The 19,650-nt window shown below is 59.3% G+C and overlaps 2 protein-coding genes and 1 long non-coding RNA gene across 7 annotated transcripts in view; 2 read left to right on the top strand and 1 right to left on the bottom strand.

Moving 5' to 3' along the window:
* Positions 1 to 1,363: 1,363 nt before the first annotated feature.
* Positions 1,364 to 6,102, top strand: HIC1 (HIC ZBTB transcriptional repressor 1). 2 transcript variants are annotated; one of them, XM_035027551.1, is made up of 2 exons: positions 1,364 to 1,530; positions 3,055 to 6,102. In XM_035027551.1, the coding sequence occupies exon 2, from the start codon at positions 3,075 to 3,077 to the stop codon at positions 5,220 to 5,222; it is 2,148 nt and encodes a 715-aa protein (XP_034883442.1). In that variant the 5' UTR covers positions 1,364 to 1,530; positions 3,055 to 3,074; the 3' UTR covers positions 5,223 to 6,102. The 2 variants fall into 2 exon arrangements, with proteins under 2 accessions (XP_034883442.1, XP_034883441.1); XM_035027550.1 differs by lacking the exon at positions 1,364 to 1,530 and adding an exon at positions 2,424 to 2,696.
* Positions 6,103 to 6,245: 143 nt separating this feature from the next.
* The window catches only part of SMG6 (SMG6 nonsense mediated mRNA decay factor), a 231,850-nt gene continuing 218,445 nt past the window's right edge, over positions 6,246 to 19,650 (bottom strand). For 2 of the 4 annotated variants that reach the window (XM_035027544.1, XM_035027545.1), the window contains 4 exons: positions 14,798 to 14,951; positions 11,597 to 11,808; positions 11,210 to 11,291; positions 7,921 to 8,051 (listed from right to left, as the gene is read on the bottom strand). In XM_035027544.1, the coding sequence (XP_034883435.1) occupies positions 7,921 to 8,051; positions 11,210 to 11,291; positions 11,597 to 11,808; positions 14,798 to 14,951 (579 nt within the window). Of the gene's footprint in view, positions 8,052 to 11,209; positions 11,292 to 11,596; positions 11,809 to 14,797; positions 14,952 to 17,673; positions 17,860 to 19,650 lie in introns of those variants that run through there. The other 2 variants (XM_035027542.1, XR_004683253.1) reach the window with 2 other exon arrangements.
* LOC118025207 lies at positions 14,885 to 17,746 on the top strand. The gene is made up of 3 exons (XR_004683256.1): positions 14,885 to 14,969; positions 15,472 to 15,587; positions 17,667 to 17,746. It is a non-coding gene; the product is annotated as an uncharacterized LOC118025207 (long non-coding RNA).

Genomic DNA, 19,650 nt, shown 5'->3' with positions numbered 1-19,650 from the left:
GGGACCGCGCGTGGCCGCGCTGGCGGCCCCTCAATGAGTGACTCAGCTACTACCTCTGGCGGGGGCGTAGGGGTGGAGGACCGCGCGAGGGGCGGCGAGCGCGGCCCCCACCCGCCCAGCAGCCCTGCGCGGTTGCTAAGCTCTCCAAGGCCTTAGAGAGACGCGATCTGCGCGAACCTCATCGGTTACTATGGTAACTCTGCGCACCAGCCTCTCGCGCGCGACGGCTGAGGAAGGCGCAGCCAATCAGAAGCTGCAGGCGTTCTCGAGGACCCACTCCCACCCCCCGACGTGTGGGCAGGGGTCAGGAGGTGCGGGGAGGAGGCACAGCGTGGGCCGCGGAGACCCGGCACTCACTACAGGCCCGATGAAGCTGCGGGGCCGCGCAGGGCCACTTCCGGAGTGCCCGCGCCAGTGCGGGGTCCCCTCCCTCCCAGAAGGGGCGTCACCGGCAAGAACCGGGCCTTCACGTGGGATGCAGAACCTTGCCGGGGGATCCCGGGCTGCAGTCCCTGCGGCCACGTTCCGGGTTGGTGTGTTGGAGACGAGGTCGAGCAAGCAGGTCCCTCAAAATGGCTCACACGGGGAGGCTGGGGTTCCTTCTGCGGGATCCCCAGGAGGCGCTGTCCAGCCATCCCCAGTCGAATGCCCTGGGGTCGCTCCAGAGACCTCTAAGTTCAGGGCAGGCTGATTGGGTAACGGCCCTGACCAGGCTCATGGAGGACCCTACGTGACAGCCTCCGGAGTATCCCAGAGAGCCAGGACTCGAACTTTTAGAAGGGGGCAGATGTGTGTTTGCGCCAACATGCGCGCCCGCAGGTGTCAGTGCCTGGAGAGGGTCTGGGTGCAAATGGGTTTATTCCGTGCATACGTAAACTCATGTGGCTGAGTGAAGGTGGGTGTGTTGGGGGTGGGGTGGGTACAAACGGACAGTCCCATCCAGGGATGTCTAAGGAGTCGCCCCCCAAGATCTTGTCTACCTTCTTCTCTCTCACGATTTCCGTAACCTCCCCCCCCCCCATCTACTTGTCCCCAGGGTCCCCCCCCCCCCCCTTGCGGGCAGGACTTCTCCAAACTGAGGCAATGTGAGAATCTAGAAATATGTACATGGGAACGTTGAGCTCAAAGCCCCAGAGTTTGTGGGGCTCGAAGTTTCGGGGCCTGGGTCCTTACGTGGGCACATCTGGGAGGGTGGCCCTGTGAACAGACCCCTCTCCCGGGTCCAGCTCCGCATCTGTGAGCCTCCAGCCCAACCCAGGTGCGCGCCAGGGAGGTCGCGGCGGTGCCGCGCAAAGCCCTGCACGGCCGCGAGGTGGCGCCATAGCTGCAGCAGCGCGTGCCGGCCCGGGCCGCTCCAGATAAGAGTGTGCGGAAAGCGCGGCGGGGCTGAGACGCGACCAGGACGCGGGGAGGACGGACCAGCAGGACAGACCGACCGGGGGCCCGGCGGGCGGAGGGCAGCGCAGCGCAGCCACGTCCCCCCCTGGATCCGCCGGCAGCCGGGCCCGGGGCTTCCGACATGCCCCCCAGGTGGGTCCTGAGGCTCGGGACCGGGAGGGACAGGGGACCCGGACAGCCCGGTCCTTACGCGCTGGCCGCCTCGGGCGCATCCTCCGGCGCGGGCGCCCCAACGCGGCTGGCGTTCAGGACTCCGGGCGTCGTCCCCTAGAGGACTCAGGACCGCCGGGCCGCTGCTCAGCGCCGGGTTCACGGCGGGGTCAGCGGCCCGGGGCCGGCTCTGCCCGCACATGGGCCGGAGAGGCGAAGGGAAGGGAAGGGAAGGGGAGCTGGCGGGCGGGGCTGGCAGGGGCGCTGCCCTGGCACAGCTCGGCGCCTGGCAGCGGGGCGGGTGGGGCGCCGGCTAGGAGCTGCCACCGCCACGGGGAGGGAAGCCGGGTCGCGTTGCGGCCGCAGGTAACGGGCCGCGAGGCCCTGTGGGCCAGGCCGGGAACAGGGTGGGCGGGCGGACGAGCCGGCAGGGGACCTCAGGGCTCGGCTCAGGCTCCAGGGCCGCCTGGCTGCCGAAAATTGGGGGCCGAGAGAAAAAGCTGGGAGTCGAGTGCCTGGGGCTGGCGCGCTTCTCCCCGGCCTGTCTGAAGTTGGGAAACTTTTCCCCAAGTTTGGGGCGGCGGAGTTCCCGTTGCAGAGGGGGCCGAAGGGAGCTGGGGCGGGAGGCGCCGGGGCCCGCGAATGCAGAGCTGAGGCCGACGGCCGGGGCCGGGACGCGGGTGGGGCGCAGGCCGGGGTCAGGGCCGCAGCCGGCTGTGCGCCGTGCCCGCCCGGGGCGCTGCCCCCCTCCCTCCCCTGGGAGCTGCGTGGCTCCCCCCTCCCCCCCACCTGCTTCCTGCCTCAGCCTCCTGCCCCGATATAACGCCCTCCCCGCGCCGGGGCCGGCCTTCGTGCTCTGCCCGCCACGGCAGCCTCTGCCTCCGCTCCCCGCGCCGCGGCCGCGCCTCGGCCCCATCTGAGGGCCTGACAGCCCCCGGGCAGGGCGGCGCCACGGCGGGCACCGCGCTCCCCTCCACTGGATCACTTCCCCCAGCTGGGGCAACTTCTCCCGAGGCGGGAGGCGCTTTGTTGTTGTTGGTTTTTTTGTTTTTGTTTTTTTTTTTTTACTCGGCTCCCTTATATCCCAATCGGGCAAACTTCTGGGCCCTGAATGACTTTTCCTGAAGCGGACATTTTCCTCAAATCCGGTAACTGTCTCCGAAGGGGTCACTTCCCCCAAACAGTTTTCTCCTCGGAAGTCCCCAGAGCCCAGCCTGTGTGCCCAGTGGCACCCGGGCCTGGGCCGTGCAGGCCGGCCTGGCCTCGTCTCCAGCAGCCACGCTCGGACGCCTTTCTTCTGGGTCCAGGCCCCCGGCCCAGGCTTGCACACCCGGAGGCCGCCGCTGCCCCGCTGCCAGTGCCCAGGCCGCGGTGTTCGATGCCCCTGCCTGGCTGAGGGCAAGGGGGAAGGGGAAGTTGGGGGGGGCGGTGGGGAGAAGCGCCCAGCTGGATAGAGGCGGCCAGGGCTGGGTGAGGCGCTGACCCGGCTGCTGTGTATCCCTGCAGGAGAGTGTGCTGGGCAGACGATGCTGGACACGATGGAGGCGCCGGGCCACTCGAGGCAGCTGCTGCTGCAGCTCAACAACCAGCGCACCAAGGGCTTCTTGTGCGACGTGATCATCGTGGTGCAGAACGCCCTCTTCCGCGCGCACAAGAACGTGCTGGCGGCCAGCAGCGCCTACCTCAAGTCCCTGGTGGTGCATGACAACCTGCTCAACCTGGACCATGACATGGTGAGCCCGGCCGTGTTCCGACTGGTGCTGGACTTCATCTACACCGGCCGCCTGGCTGATGGCGCAGAGGCGGCGGCGGCCGCGGCCGTGGCTCCGGGGGCCGAGCCGAGCCTGGGCGCCGTGCTGGCCGCCGCCAGCTACCTGCAGATCCCCGACCTCGTGGCGCTGTGCAAGAAGCGCCTCAAGCGCCACGGCAAGTACTGCCACCTGCGGGGCGGCGGCGGCGGCGGCGGCGGCTACGCTCCCTACGGGAGGCCTGGCCGGGGCCTTCGGGCCGCCACGCCCGTCATCCAGGCCTGCTACTCGTCCCCGGCCGGGCCCCCGCCGCCGCCCGCCGGCGAGCCGGCCGCGGGCCCCGAGGCCGCGGTGAACACGCACTGCGCGGAGCTGTACGCCTCGGGCCCCGGCCCGGCCTCCGCACTCTGCGCCCCGGAGCGCCGCTGCTCCCCGCTCTGCGGCCTGGACCTGTCCAAGAAAAGCCCGCCGGGCTCCGCGCCTCCCGAGCGGCCGCCGGGCGAGCGCGAACTGCCCCCGCGCCCAGACAGCCCTCCCAGTGCCGGCCCCGCAGCCTACAAGGAGCCCCCGCTCCCCCTGCCGCCGCTGCCGCCGCTGCCTTTCCAGAAGCTGGAGGAGGCCGTACCGCCTCCGGACCCGTTCCGTGGCGGCGGCGGCGGCGGCAGCCCGGGACCCGAGCCCCCGGGCCGCCCCGACGGGCCCAGCCTCCTCTACCGCTGGATGAAGCACGAGCCAGGCCTGGGCAGTTACGGCGACGAGCTGGGCCGGGAGCGCGGCTCCCCCAGCGAGCGCTGCGAGGAGCGCGGCGGGGACCCGGCCGCCTCGCCCGGGGTGCCCGCTCTAGGCCTGGCGCCGCCGCGCTACCACGGCGGCCTGGACGGGCCAGGCGCGGGCGGCGACGGCGACGACTATAAGAGCAGCAGCGAGGAGACGGGCAGCAGCGAGGACCCCAGCCCGCCCGGCGGCCACCTCGAGGGCTACCCATGCCCGCACCTGGCTTACGGCGAGCCCGAGAGCTTCGGTGACAACCTGTACGTGTGCATCCCGTGCGGCAAGGGCTTCCCCAGCTCGGAGCAGCTGAATGCGCACGTGGAAGCTCACGTGGAGGAGGAGGAGGCGCTGTACGGCAGGGCCGAGGCGGCTGAGGTAGCTGCGGGGGCCGCCGGCTTGGGGCCCCCTTTTGGAGGCAGTGGGGACAAGGTCGCTGGGGCTCCGGGCGGCCTGGGCGAGCTGCTGCGGCCGTACCGCTGCGCGTCGTGCGACAAGAGCTACAAGGACCCGGCCACGCTGCGACAGCACGAGAAGACGCACTGGCTGACCCGACCCTATCCTTGCACCATCTGCGGGAAGAAGTTCACGCAGCGCGGGACCATGACGCGCCACATGCGCAGCCACCTGGGCCTCAAGCCCTTCGCGTGCGACGCGTGCGGCATGCGCTTCACGCGCCAGTACCGCCTCACCGAGCACATGCGCATCCACTCGGGCGAGAAGCCCTACGAGTGCCAGGTGTGCGGCGGCAAGTTCGCCCAGCAACGCAACCTCATCAGCCACATGAAGATGCACGCCGTGGGTGGCGCGGCAGGCGCAGCCGGAGCGCTGGCCGGCCTGGGGGGGTTGCCCGGCGTCCCCGGCCCCGACGGCAAGGGCAAGCTCGACTTCCCCGAGGGTGTCTTTGCTGTGGCCCGCCTCACGGCTGAACAGCTGAGCCTGAAGCAGCAGGACAAGGCAGCGGCGGCCGAGCTGCTGGCGCAGACCACGCACTTCCTGCACGACCCCAAGGTGGCGCTCGAGAGCCTCTACCCGCTGGCCAAGTTCACCGCCGAGCTGGGCCTCAGCCCGGACAAGGCGGCCGAGGTGCTGAGCCAGGGAGCGCACCTGGCCGCCGGACCCGACGGCCGGACCATCGACCGTTTTTCCCCCACCTAGAGCGCCTCTTGCCGGCCCGCCTTCGTCGCCGCCGCGTGGCCCCGGCCCGTGCCCGCCCCCCTCCCCGAGCCCCCCCTCCCCCCGCCGGGGAACGACGGCGGCCGCCGCGAGCAGGCACACCGCGCCCGGACGACTGTAGCAGCCCCGGCAGCGTCGCCGCACGGGCGGCGGCCCCACCTGGCCTCACTGCTTTGTGCCTTAGCCCGGGGGTGGGGGTGAGGGTGAAACCCCGGGACGGGGGTGGGATGGGGGAAGGGAGATTTATATTTTTGATACCAGCTTTGACCAAAGGAGACCCCCGGCCCTTCTCCGCCTCTTCCTGTGGTTCGTTGGCCCCCTCCCCCCCGGCTCCGTGCTGCTCTTGGAGGGAGGGGTGTCACTGTTGGGGCGCTCCCAGCCCTACCTCCGGCCCTTGCGACCACACCCATTCTCACTGTGAATCTCCCCGCTGGGGTCGGAGCGTCGGGCAGAGTTGGGGAGCGGGGAGGGGACTGAGCCGGCCGGAGGGCCCCCCGCCCCCCGCTCCCGCCCGCCCCGGGACTGATAATGTGAAGTTCCTCATTTTGCACAAGTGGCACTAGCCCCAGGGCCAACCCTTCCCTCCCTCTGGAGTCAGAGGGCTGAGGCAGCCCTGGCCTACCGGTCTCCCACTCCCGCGGTGTCCTCCCCATCCCTCCCTTCCCTGGGGCCCCGGACCATATTTATTGCATGCGCCCCGGGCGGCCCCCCACCCCGAGCCCAGGCTGGGCTGGGCTGGAACGTGGTCTCTTTAGCTCCCTCCTCCCCGTTTGTATATTTCCTACCTTGTACACAGGCTCTTCCAGAGCCGCTTCCATTTTCTATACTCAAAACCAAACAGCAATAAAGCAGTAACCAAGGACCCTGGACCCCGCTACTCTCTTCTGCCCTGTACAAGGAACTGGGTGGGTGGAGGGGCCAGACATGGCTCCCTCATACAAGTGCAGAGAGAGGCTTGGACCTTCTTCCCTCCCCAGCCCCAGAGACAGATGGGCAAAGAGGTCAGGCATGTTCATAACTAAAAATTTATTAAGGAAACAAAACCAGTGCTGCAAATGGGACAGAAAGGAGAGATGGGTCTCCCACCCACCCAGTCATTGGCCTTCATCCAGGGGAGAGGATCTCAAAGAAGAGACTGGGACCCTGTACCCCAAAGAGCCAGTCTTCTGAGGCCCTTGGGGGACTCATACTCCCAAACCACTGGTGGCTCTCCTGTACAGTACCCCCTCCTCCTGGTATAATCTTGGGCCTCAGGGAGGGTAGCCCTTTCTCCCATCCTCTAGGAAGCCTGTACAGTCCAGAAGGGGAGCTCTGGGGGATTCCCTCTCTGGTCCCATCAAAATGGACTCCTGGCTCCTCCTCAAAGTCCTGTCTTCCTCCAAGTTCCTTTCATCCCTGTCCCCGGGTTGGGAGAACCCATTCCCAGTAGGAAGCCCCTCAAGGGAGGCTCTGGACACAGGTGCCAGCTAAAGAGGCAACAAAACCCTCAAAGGCCAAAAGGCCCCTGTGTCAAGTTCTTCTAGGGCAAAGCTAGAAACAGTGTACACTCCAGGCTAGGCGATGCCCCTCTCAGGCACTGGCCCACCCTACCCTCAGGCTGGTCTGCAGGAGCCTGGAAGTTTCTCAGAGTACAAGGGGTCTGAGAAAGAGGGTCAGGGCAGGAAAGCTTTATTAGGTTCCTGGCACAGAGAAGGAAGAGGTACCAGAGGAGGTACCAGAGGAGGACGATTCAGATTGGGAATCCCCATGGCAAGGACCTGAGGTGAAGAATTTGAAGGGATTGGGGAGGTGAGAGGGACCAACTAGAAAGGGAAGGAGGCCAAGGAGATGGTTCAGGAAGGAGAGCGCGAGGAGAGAGGAGCGGGGAACTGAGAAGAGTCTGAAGAAATTTCGTGAAATGGGAACTAGAGCAAAAGGAAGGCCAATGAGGGAGAGGAGAAGGCAAATGCCACCCAGGAAGCAGGAGTCTGAAGCCAGATGTCCCTTCCCTCTAGACCCACGACCATCCAAGGGGGAACGAGGGGCAAAGTGTAATGGACCCAGAATGAGAAGGACAGGGAGAAGAGCAGCAGAATGGATGTGTGTTTGGGGTAGGGGGTAGAAAAGGTGGGGCCTAGGGCTGCTGTTCGGGACATGGTGTCCAGAAGCCAACTGGGATCCATCAGGGAATCCAGGCCTCAGACACACCCTGCACATTCTCTTCATGGCATGACCAAAGCCTCTTGGGACACATTCATGAGAAGCACAGGGGTTCTGAAGATCATTTCACCTGCACCTGATGGAAATGCAACCCCCTGCCCTGTCTCCAGCTGAGAAAGTGGCCGAGTCCCTGGGCTGAGGAGGCCTTCCGCGAGCCCTTGAACTAGACAGGGGGAGGGAGAAAGGCTGAGACCGTGGGCGGCCTATCTGGCTCACCCACCTGCTGTCACTGCAGCCAGCCACCGCCCTGCTAAATCTTGGCAGCCCAGGAGGGTCCCAGCAGCTTCCGCCCGACCCTCAGGAGGGGCTCTGTGAGGAGCAGCTCCCCCACAGCACGGCCACAGCGTGGATTGGAAGAGGATGGTTTATTGTCTGGGTGGATTGGTGGCTCAGGCACGTGGGCATCGCCGGTGCTACACTGGGCGCCTGGTGGCCTCTCAGGAATGGTTCCATGACGGGGGGGGGCCCCGGTGCGGCCCCCTCAGCCCACCTGGGCCCACGCGAGGAAGGCCGGGATGTCTCGCACAGGCACGTTCCTCGTCAGTGCCTTCACGCGCAGGTTGCGGTCATCTGTCAAGAGCACCACCTCCCGCAGCAGCCGGATCGGCTCCTCTGTAGACGTAAGAGAGCAGAGGGACTTCACTGAGGGCAGGGGGCAGAGGCACGGGCTGCCTCTCCTCCTTCCGAGGGGAATGTGGCCCAGGAGGGGTCAGCGCCAGCCATTTCTTGGCCCTTCTACAAGTCTTTCCCTCACGCACTCAGCGAGGGTACCCCTCCCCTACTGGCTTAGAGAGGACCGTGCTGGGCCAGCCCGTGCTGGGCCAGGGCTGGCCTTCTGCTTCAGACCCCCGCCTCCAGCCCGGGATGGAGCTGCCTCGTGTCCAGAGACCTGCCCAAGCCACTAAGCCTCCACAGACCCCTCTCCCGGGACGCTGAACTGAGGGGAGTAGAGGAAGCCCCTTTCCTTCTGCTCCTTCGGACTGCATGGCTGGTCCTGGGCTCACAGGTACTCCTCTCTTCCTGCACATCCTCTCCCTCCGAGGCTAGGAGGTCAATGCTTTAGGTATCAAGAGGTAGAAAGCTCAAGATGGAATCCAAAGTGAATCCAGGCTCCCAGAGGTGAGGAGAGGGATTAGTTCAAGGGAGCTCTGAGGAGAGGAGGGCAAGGGTCCCTGGCAGGGCCATGCTAAGGTGGCCCTGAGTGAGAGCCAAATGATTTCCTCTATTACATGAAAGTAAGCGATGTAAATGGTGAGAACCTCTAACAATACAGAAGAGGACAAAGGAAAGGAAAAGCCAAAGCCATCCTCCTAGTTTCTCCCTTTGTGTGTCTCTGTCTTGTTCCCCAGGGCTAGATCTATGCGTGCTTCTGGATTTTTTAATGCACATGTGCAAGTATATATCCTTGTTACATAAGCTTTTTTTCCAACAACATTACAATCATACTAGCCGTATTTACTTTATTCAAATTTTATATATCTTCAAGCTCTTTCTATATCGGCACCAGCAGCCTTTGTCCTTTTTAGATGACCTCTTAGCAAGATGTCTTCCACTACTTCTCCTAATTCCCTAACCTTTTAATGTACTGGGGAGAATTTAAGCCAGGGCCAAGTCCCCACACAAGGGACATCCCCAGCCCTGGTCAGGCAGGCCCACCCCTCAGTCCAGGGCTGGGCATTTCCTGACGGAGGTCCGGCAGACAGTGAGGCACAGGAAATGTCCTGCGGGGCTTACTGTGGGGGGCTGGCGGGGCTGGGCAATTGCAAATGTCCAGGTCTGGACCTGAGCAGTTTCAGGCTTGCCAGCTCCAGGCAGGGAGGCTGAGAACTGGCTGTCAGCCTGGGAGGAGTTTGGGGGAAGAGGGAGGGAGAGGCTCGTGAGGCTGACGCTGGTGGGAGAAGGGGCCAGGCGGAAGGAGAAGGGGTGGGAGGTGAGGGCTGCAGTGGGCAGACGGTGGGCAGATGGGGAGAGGGAGGCCACATGAGCAGAGAGGATGCTCTCAGTCGGCTCCACGGCCTGGGCCTGGCCCCTCAGGCGTGGGTGGTGCCGGGCTGTGCTTTCTGAGCTTCCCAGCTGGCTGCTCGATGCAGCCCCGCCACTCCTGTCCTGGGGCTCAGAACAAGAGAGTCCCAGGCCTTAGGATAGTCGACTAAGGCCCGGCATTGCTGGCAGGGGTCTGCAGGGGTTTCTGTGGATACTTTCAGACATTTTTAACAATAAACATCCTCTGTTTTGACACTGGTAACTTCACTTTGTTAGAAACCAGAGACTGTCATCTTGTCAGGCCCCATCCGCCATAATCCACATGATTTTAAAATTCAACATCGTTTACACATAAACATTTAGTGACGGTTTCTCTGTGTATCTGACAAGTTAATCTGCTAAGAATTCACACTGACAAATGGGGTTTGATTACACTAGCCGTTGCTGATGTAATTGTGATAGGGGCGGTCCCCAGGATGGCAATGGGTTCCTGCAGGCTGTTTGGGGTGAAGTGGGGGGGGGGGGGGAGACTAGTAAGGCCAAAGCCAAAATATGTCTCTGCTAAGAAAGAAACAGCTCTGAGGCTGGGTGGGGCCATAGCAGTATCTGAACCATACTTCCCAACAAGGCCTTCTGCAATGCCACCTACCTCTCCCTCAGAAGGTGCCCCTCTAGGAAGCTGCCTGGGAGCAGAGCCCACGCTCCTCTGTTTGGCTCAGCCAGGGCTCCTTTCTACCACTTCACTGCTCCAGGTCTGTCCCTGAAGGACAGAACATGCAAGCCAGGTGGCAGGACCCCTCTGAAGAACAGCACTTCTGGGCTCATTCTCAGCCCCTGGTGCAGTGAAATGGGTGGCGGGAGCAGCAGGAGAGAAGACCATCTCCTGACCAGCCTGGAAGCCAGGGTGAGGAAACTGAGCAGCAGGGAAGAGAGCTGGGCAACAACCACCAGAAGAAAATGACAAGATGTAGTCACCTATACACAGACAAAAACCAACCGGTAAGAATGTCCACATCTGTAGATGACACGGAGTGAGGATGTCCTAGGAAGAAATGTCAGACTCCTGGGAGCCGGGAGCAGAAAATACCTGAGCCTTGCTGACTCTGAGGGGCTGTGCAGGAAAACATTCTGGATTGAGGATGAGGTGCTGAAGCACCTGGAAGAGTCCCAGGGTGGGCCTTTGGCTCAAAGATGGGACGACTGGCCACCAAAAAGGCCTTGAAAATTGGGCTGAGGGCTCAGTCCTCAAGCTGTCAACTGCCCCCAAAGTGCCACAGCATATGACACAGAGACAGGAAGAAAAGGCCCACTACTCGCTGGGGAAGAACCTCTACTACCGGCCAGATAGAGGGTAAACATTCAGGGATGAACTGAGAGGCTGAGCATGGCCAAGGAAAGGGAGGTGGGCCCTAGGGACCAGTGGGGACTGCCCTCTCAGAGCTGCAGAGGGCTGGGTTCAGGAGACCATGGCCAGAATAAGCTGCACTGAATCATAAAGACATTCTTGCTGTCAGAAGACTCACGGAGGACCCAAGAAAGGAAACGGATGCATGCCGAGCGGGAAAGCTCACTGCCTAGAGCCTGGCTTTCAGGGCTAGGTCCACCCCTAGTTGGCCCAGGGTCCACCTGGGAGTGGGGGAGCTGTGACAGTGAGGTGGGATTTCCAGAAGGCTGGCCTCAGACTTGCATCCAACTCCCCAGCCCCTTCCTAGGGAAAGGCTGAGGATGGGAAGGTGGGGGTGGGGGTGGGGGGGATGGATGAGCCTGAGGCAGAGGCAAAGCTGTACCTTTGTTGGTGGGCATGAAGTCCTTAGCCTTGTCTTTGCAGTAGTGGAGGCAACAGGAGAGGATCAGGTCATCGTTGTTACCCTGGAGGAAAAAAGTGTGAGAAGTGCCGCTGGGCAGGAGGGGGCGCCATTCGGAGGCACAGGTATATTCTTGCGTCTGGGGTCCTGGGGAGGATCACATCCCAGAGTCCCTCCCATACATGTTCTGGTCCTGCTTGGTGGGGTGCGACTGTGACAAGAGTGATCTAGGGTACAAAGAACTGCCCCTCCTGGGCCTGGGTGGTGGCCGCCCCCGCTCAGCTGCCTGGGCAGCCTGAGGTGCCTGAGCTCCTGGAGACCCTGTTCTGAGGCTGGCTATGGGCTCTCCCTTTCTGCCGCAGGTCTTACCAGTTGGCCAGTGATGTCTTCACTGCGGAAGGCGATGGATTCGAGTTCATTGCCACGGCTGGTCAGGGCCCGTAGGCAAGAGTCCCGACTCTCAAATCGCCGCTCGAGGAACTCAATGGACTTCCGGGCCTTTTCCTGCACCACACGGGCATAGCCCCCAGCCCGGTGGTCTGTCTCCTGCCCCTTGGCCAGGCCGTCCAGTTCATTGATCACTGATGAGACACAGTCCCACAAGGTATCATCAGCCTTAGCAACCAGCAATGATGTATGCCTTTACCTTAGGCTCACTTTCCCAGCCAGCCCCTTCCCAGACCACAGACTCCATCTTGCCCCACAGGAGTCTTCCAATGACACTAGAGGAACTTAGGGGGCAAGAAGTGTCCCAGACTTTCCACAGAGCTCTTTCTCCCTCTTCCCCTGGGCCCCACCCTCCTCCTAGAAGGAACCTACAGGGATTTTCTGGAGCTGCTGTATTCAGAGGAAGAAACCTGGCCCTTCTACTATCACATTCCTCAGTTACAGGATTAAATTGAAAGGGCCTCTCAGGAGAGACAAGGGTAGCCACTAAAGGACAAGAGGCACTTCCCCTCATCAGTCTGGATCCCCAACCACAGCAGTTCACAAGGAGCAAAGTTCTATGTCCCATCCCCTGGTAGCGTGCAGGGAGGTCACCAAGTGGGAAGCAACAGTCACAGCCTTACTTGCAAGGACCCTGGTATCCTTCAAACCATGCCCTTGGCACATCTACTCCTCTGATACTGCGTGTGTGTGTGTGTGTGTGTCTGCCTATGTGTCTGGGACACGGCTTCATTTTCTGGTGAAGATTCTTTCCAAAATTCCAGCCAAAAGCCTGAGGTCAAGTGGGAAATATGCACTCCTTGGGGGCTCCGGGAGAGTTTGGGGTCTGAGGCCTCTCCTCAGTGCAGTGATTCATGGCTCGGGGAGTCGGCATGAGCATGCTGTTCCATGGTGAGCCTGGCACTCACTGTCTGGGTATTCAGAGACGCTTTCTGGAAAGGGCCCATGTGGGAACACACACACACACACACACACACACACTCCATGCTTTCAGCAACCTGAGGCTGCTGCATGTCCACACAATGTATGGTTGAGGCTGGGAAGTAGTGGTGGATGGGTGTATGGTACAGCAAACAGAACATCAAACACGAAAAACTGGTATTCCATCCCAAAATCTCCTTTCCTGCTTCCAAACTAAACAGGCTTCAAAGGGGAAGCTTGTTTGTGCTTCTGCACCAGGCGGGGCTTCTTGATGCTAGGGTCAGGCCTAAGGAGCAGGAGCAGGTTAAAGAGCACAAGAAACAAGCAGGGAAGGCTGTCGGCTTAACCCTTTGTGCTCTGGACACAGAGCGGGAATGCACGGTGGGAGCCTCGCTGAACAGGAGTCTCCTGCAAAGACCCTGAGAGTCGAGGGCCCCGCCCCCCCCAAGGTGCGAAGAGGCTGGCCTGTCTTCTACGGACAGCTGTCATTTCCCAGCACGGGGGGTGGGGGTGGGGGGGAGGTGGGAGGGTGGGGGGCGGTGGGATGGGGTTGGGGGGAAGGCGGGGGAGGAATCTATTTATTCTACCTGTGTCCTTTCCTGGGGGTTTTGCGCATGTATTTGCTCCCTCCCCACCAGATCTGGCTTTCCCTATTAAACCACAAGCTATCGAGGCCAAGGGCTTGCAGTTCCACCTTTCCCTGGATCCCCCAGGAATAGGGAGGCCGGACACACAGTAAGGGCACAATCAGTGCTGGGGACCAAGAACCTTGCTAGCCTGGGATGGTGTCTGAGGCCCCTTCCCAGTCTTAGGGAACTCCTTGGATGTCAGCAACCTCTCTCAGTTATACCATTTCCTGACCATTAGCAAAAGCGACCACTTACTCTCTTTCCCCTAAAAATCTCCTGGGGTAGGAAAGCACGGGGACATGCTATCCTGGTAGCTACCCTACCCAGGATGCAGTGAGGGAAGAGGGGAAGCTGGAACAACCTGACAGTCTTGCTGCTCTACTTCTGAAGAACAGAAAGCCTTTCCTTAGGTCCAGAGGCCTGGGTTTAAGAGGTTCTGGCCAGGCCACATGGGGAGGGGGAAGGAAGACAGGGAGGGTGGAGGCGGGACGAGGGCTGCTTCAGTGCCAACATTCTCAGGTGGTGCTAACGTGTTTCCCACAACCCCCCAGGGTTCTATAGCCTCTGCAGGGGCGGATGTTTCCTGCCCTTTGTTTCCACCCTCATCTGGCACTAAGACACTTGGGACTAGGAGGGGAGGCCCAATGGAACATCTTGGCATGGATGTCAGAGGTGGCTTGGCAGGCAGACTGCCAGTCTGGCAGCTTTTCCAGAGGACAAGGATCCCGAACTTGCGCCAAGTGGCTGCTGAGAAGGGGACACTGAAAAGCCAATCACCTCCTAGACCCTCTCTCCCTCCACAGGATAGCCATCAGCTATATTAGCTGTACCAATTATATTAGGAGCCCAGAGCCCAAAGCCCATCCTCAGGCTGACCCACCGCAGAGCTCCAAGAACTAAGACAGTGCCTAGACAGTCCCTTGGAGACAGCCCAGCTGGGCTCTTCTGGCCTGAGGGTGGAAGCAAGCTAGCTGGGTCCTGAGATGCTGACCCTGCACCAGCATCAGTGACCAGACAGTGGTAAGGGCCCAAGTGGCAGGAATCCATAGGCATAAGCCAAGGGCTTGCTCTGGAGGGTTTCCGTCAGCCTGGCCTTAGGGTGACACTGGCCAGAAGAATGCTACCTCGAACCAACAGAATGATCATGAAAAGCTACAAGACAATCAGACCAAAGGCATCTAACCACTTCAAAATCCTCCCAGCCTCCCTGCCAGACCACCCAGCAGCACTGCCGTTATCTGCCAGGGCTGAGTGTTTACCAATAACGGGAACCAGCTTTGCTGTTTTACTGCAAGCTTTATAAGGATAAAAACAAGGGCTGGGCTCATGCAGCCTCGGGTTGCTGGGACACAGGAGTCCATTTGCTCAAGCAGTTTAAGCCATGGATCAGCCATAATAATTCGAACTGCTCTGATTATTAAACAATTTTCCTTGCCCCACGCAGACCCTACTTGCCTGCAGATCCTGCCATACACACATAGCGGGGCTCTCTGGCTGCTTGGCCCCGGGGCCGTGGGGCGTGCGTGGGGAGGGGGCTGCAGCATGTGTGCAGGGCTGCTCTGGCCTGACTCACCGATGAGGGGTACCACCAGGATGTACCTCCTACTCTCCAGCAGCCGTGCCAGACTGGCCAGGTGGTCAATGAAGCCATTGGTGTCTGGTACAAGGAACAAGGGTCTGATCTCGAGCTCCATCTGCCTCATCTGACTCTGGTCCTCCAGGACAGCCTACAGGGACACAGAACGGTGAGTGAGCCAGAGTGAGTAGGCAAGCGGGTGGATGAGCCAGGGCCCTGACTTCACAGTGTGTCAGCATCCTGCCCCCTGAAACTCTTCCCCCTTCAGAGGGACAGCCAGCCCCTGCCAGGCCCGAGGGACCCCCCGACCCAAGGGCTGGGCAAAGTACTGCAATAAAAATCAACATGGACTAAATGGCCTGAGGAATGGGGTGTGACTAAAACCCTGCCTAGGACAGAGAGGACCCTGATGGTATTAAAATTAACAGGTTTCTGAAAGTAAGACCCTGGGACAAAAGTCAACAAGGGAGAGTCAGTTTCCTTGGATATGAAAGTGGTTTTGCACACATTATCTAGACAGCAAAGACAGGGGTACAGCTTAGTGCAAACACTTTATACATGTATCATTTATTTCAGTTTACTTGACTGTGTAGTTAGATTAAAAAAAAAAAGAAAAGGTTACAAGGCTATACAAAAACAGTGATGCTGACAACGAATTATTACCACCACAGCAGCAGGAGTCCATGAGGTGTGATGGATTTGGACCCAACTCACATGCTTGCAAAGAGCAACACCCAGGCTGATGAGAACCGCCACCGCCCACCCTCCAGCAGAGTGTTTCCTAAACGTGAGTCTTTGTGTTCTACTTGTGCTCCTTTGCCACAGTTCTGTACAATCTATACCATCAGTTACTTGATGTTTTTCATTAAATGGACTTTAAGCCAACTCACTTTTTTTGGCTTAGCCACCTCTTAAGCAACGATAACCACGGTATCAAGTTCACTCGTGCAAGCTATCCTTCCATAAAAAAAAAAAAAAGCAGCCCAAGTGTCTCCTGTGCATCCCTGAAAAAGCATGCGACACAGCCCCAGTGAGTGGTCTGCACACCACACCTTGACAAGCACGTGGCCGAGGCCCTGTCTGTCTGATGGGTGTTCACCTCCTTCAGGGCAGCTCCATGCACATCTGTGCAAGCCCGACCTTCCCAAGTCTGACAGAGCCCTGAGTGCCAGAGGCCCTCTGAGATAGGCTCTGGGCACGTCGGTCACTACAGAACACGGTCGCTGTTGTGCTGCTTCCTCTTGTGGGGACCACAGCCAAGAAGCAGAATGATCTGCTGGCATCTGCCCAGTGTGCTCCCCGTGCACAGGGCAGGAGGAGGGCACCAGCGCAAACCTGGCACCCCCCTCATAATCTGCCACACACCAACTTGTAAGGACAGAGACACAGGCTCAGGGCAGGGGAGAAGATGTGCGTGCCAACCGAGACGGGTCCCACAGTGCCGGGCCGGCCACTAACAGTCAGTGAGGGAGGCGCTCCGGTTTCGCTGGCAACGACAGTAAAACTGAAAGGGCATACCTCCGAATGCTGGGGGTGGCTTCTCTGTGACCTACTGGGGACCTCTTCCTATGACTAAGTCGCTGCTGCCACTGCCACCACAGCTGGTGGAAGGCACAGGCCACAGGCCCCTGGCAGGCATGAGAAATGCAGCCTAGAGGCCCATTCTGCGCAGTCTTCCTACTGCTCTCACCTCATCAGGGGAAAGTACCCCTGCTGCTGGCCATCTTCCCGGGGGACTTGGTCACAGTCCCTCCCCGTGGGGCTGCCAGCTACAGAATGACACGCATTCCACTCAACTCGGCTTGGGGCATTTTTAAAACAATTTATTTTTTCTTAAGACATAACTGACATATAACCTTGTTCAGCAGCTCGGGCATTCCGTAAGGACAGGGCCTCTGCCCTTTCTCCTCACAGGGGAGCAGCAGCCTTCCTCTTGCTCACTCCCCCCGGCCTTGCTGGTCTCTACGCAGCTTTTCCACTGCCAGCAACATTTTTCTTAGTATCATAGGCACCCAAATCTTTGTCTCTCTGGGTGAGAAGGAACACAACAGACAGGGACACAGGCTGCGAGAGGGCAGGTGCTCAGGGTCCTAAGTGAGCACTAGATCTCCGCCTCCGCCCCACTGCGACTCTTCACATCTTAGTTTTCCTGCCTCCAGAAATGATAGCCCAGCTCTGGTTTGACTCTAAAGAGGAAATGGCTGCATGAACAAGAATGAGCTCCTCGGACCTTGTACCATCCCACCTTGAGAGAGGTGGCCAAGGGAGGCTGGGGGCTGATAGCCCGCCTGTTTGTTCTGCGGGCAGGGTGGCGGGGGTGGGGTGGGGAGAAGCACCTAGGAGCAGGGCACAGGGAAGCTCTAACCGTCTGAGTTCTCTGAGCTATGGTTCAGGGCCAGAAAGGTGAACAAAGGCCACAGCCTCTTAGGGAGGTGGCAGCCTCGTTGGTTCCCCAGGGGTGGGGTGGGGTCAAGCTGTATGAGGGTGGTTGGAGCTGTGCTGCCATTATCCGGTCCCAGGGACGCCCGCAGACAACTTCCCTTAACCTGGCTCTGCCTAGTGAGTCACCACACAACTGCTTCCTGTTCCCCACATGCCCTCATGAGTCTCAGGAGATTACATGAAGCTGTTCCCCCTTCTCCTGGGGTACCTGTGGGCCTGGGCGGGGGGGTGTCATACCTGGGTCATGAGACTGGCCCAGTCCCCTTCAAAAGAATGGCAGACCAAGGAGGGATCGGAAGTCCGCAGGCCCTCTTCTGTGGGTGTCTGTGTTTCCGGCCCTCTCTGAGTGGCGCTGTGTGTGTATGTGTGTGTGTGTGCGCGCGCACACGCGCGTATTTAGCATTTGCCCTCCCAACTTTTCCAGATTTTACCCGTCAGATTCCTGGCAGCTGTGCACGGCGCCTGTGCCGGCCGTCACGTCCCATTCCGATCTCTGGGTCGCACGGTGAGAGAAGGACACAGGATGCGCAGGGAGTGAAAAAGTGATGTCGGTGGGGAGAGTGCCAAGTCCCTACTCACAGCCATGGGACGCTTGCGGAGACGGGGGAAGCAAGCCGCTGTGGAGTTCAGAGGCCGGTAGTGAGATTTATTTTTGTTTGTATGAGTAAAAAGCTGCAGAAGCCTCTGGTGGGGGTAAGGGGGGGGGCTCCATTGGAATGCTGTGATTCAGACAGACTGGCCCTGGCCTGGAGTCAAGTGTGCTGACCCGGAAGGAGAGTTCCACAGGAACCCTCCTTGCTGCAGCTAAGACTGGGCCACAGTGGTCCTTGGAGAATGAACTGAGAACCCAAAGAAAGCATGGATGCTTTGAATCAGATCAGTGGGAATAAGGACCAAGTTGTCATCAAGTGTGCAAGGAAAAGAGAACTCAATTCTGTTTCGGGAAGGTGCTAAGTAACCAACTTTCTCTGAAGTATGAGAGCATCCTTGAGCAAGCCGGTGAGAAACTGGGAAGAGATAATCCACAATAACATCTAATGAGGAAGCTGACAGGCTTGGGAGAAGGGCTCTTTCACAGGTTAAGTTCCTTCTAGACAGTGGAGATGATCTGAGGATGCTGACCCACTAAAAATTGAGACACCGAGAATTACAAATAAAAAGTAACACAATTAGGGTGCCTGGGTGGCTCAGATGGTTGAGCGTCTGCCTTCAGGTCAGGTCATGATCCCAGGGTCCTGGGATCGAGTCCCACATCGGGCTCCTGGCTCAGTGGGGAGCCTGCTTCTCCCTCTCCCTCTGCCTCTCCCCCTGCTCATGCTCTCTCTCTCTCTGTATCTCTGTGTCTCAAATGAATAAATAAAATCTTAAAAAAAAAAAAAAAGGTAACACAATTAGCTCACACAGGAGCTGTGGAACTTGAAGAACCCATATCATGAAGCAGAGCCACATCAAGAGAAGGCCTTCTTAGGTCTTCCTTCTGCTCAGGGCTCCACAGGGAGCGGGGCTGCTTCCTCCTCTCTCTTGGCTGATGGAGTCATTTATCCCTGGGCCTCTCTGGCCACAGCCATGTCTTCACCAGAAATGAGAAGTTCTGTACCACAGCAAACTTCTGTGCTCACTCTGTATGGGAAAGTATCTAGGAAAATGCCTGAGCCACATATCAGTAACTTCACAGGTGTCACTTTTCTTTCCTCCTGCCCAGCTCCATGGGTCACCTTCTATAGATGCGGGGGGCGGGGGGAGACTTCTGGGGAAACCACTTGTGGGCAAAGTGGGAGATGGGGAGGGGTGACAGAGAGGACTACTGCTTTCTGTAGGACTCATGATACTTACTGTTTTTTTTTTTCTTTAATGACATAGGTTTTTGTTTTTTTAAATGAAAAATGGAAATGAAATAAAAAAAATAGGAAGAGTTGGTGAGATAACCACCAAAAGTGCAGACAGGCAGTTCCTTCTCGAGCCACAGAACGCAAAGGGAGCAGATGCTGCACGTGTTACAGAGAGCAGGCAACGCCGTCTGCCGCCCTTGGGATGGCACGGTAGACCTCTGCATTTAGTAGGGTGGGCGCTCATGGGAAACTTTCTGCTTAGGATCCCTCCTCTGGATTTTCAGTCAGTAACACAGACCTTAATGTATGTATACTGGCTTTCTTTTTAAAAGTTACAATTAGGATGACTTGCTTGCTACTTATCATTTTATGAGGACTGATTTTATTTTTAAACTAGGCTGTAAGGAGAATGGCCTTCTTTCCTTGTAGTTTCTTTGATAATACCTAGCATAGGGTTTGATATATTGTAGGAGCTCAATGAACTCAAATCACAGAATCTCAGAGTTGGAGGACATTTTCAAGACAATCTGATTGGGACGCCTGGGTGGCTCAGTTGGTTAAGCGTCTGCCTTCAGCTCA

The sequence above is a fragment of the Mirounga leonina genome, unplaced genomic scaffold (genome assembly GCF_011800145.1).
Source record: "Mirounga leonina isolate KUSES-001 unplaced genomic scaffold, KU_Mleo_1.0 Mir_200, whole genome shotgun sequence".
In the NCBI taxonomy this organism is placed as follows: domain Eukaryota; kingdom Metazoa; phylum Chordata; class Mammalia; order Carnivora; family Phocidae; genus Mirounga; species Mirounga leonina.
The sequence above is the reverse complement of the archived record's forward strand: the minus strand, read 5'-3'. Positions and strand labels throughout refer to the sequence as shown.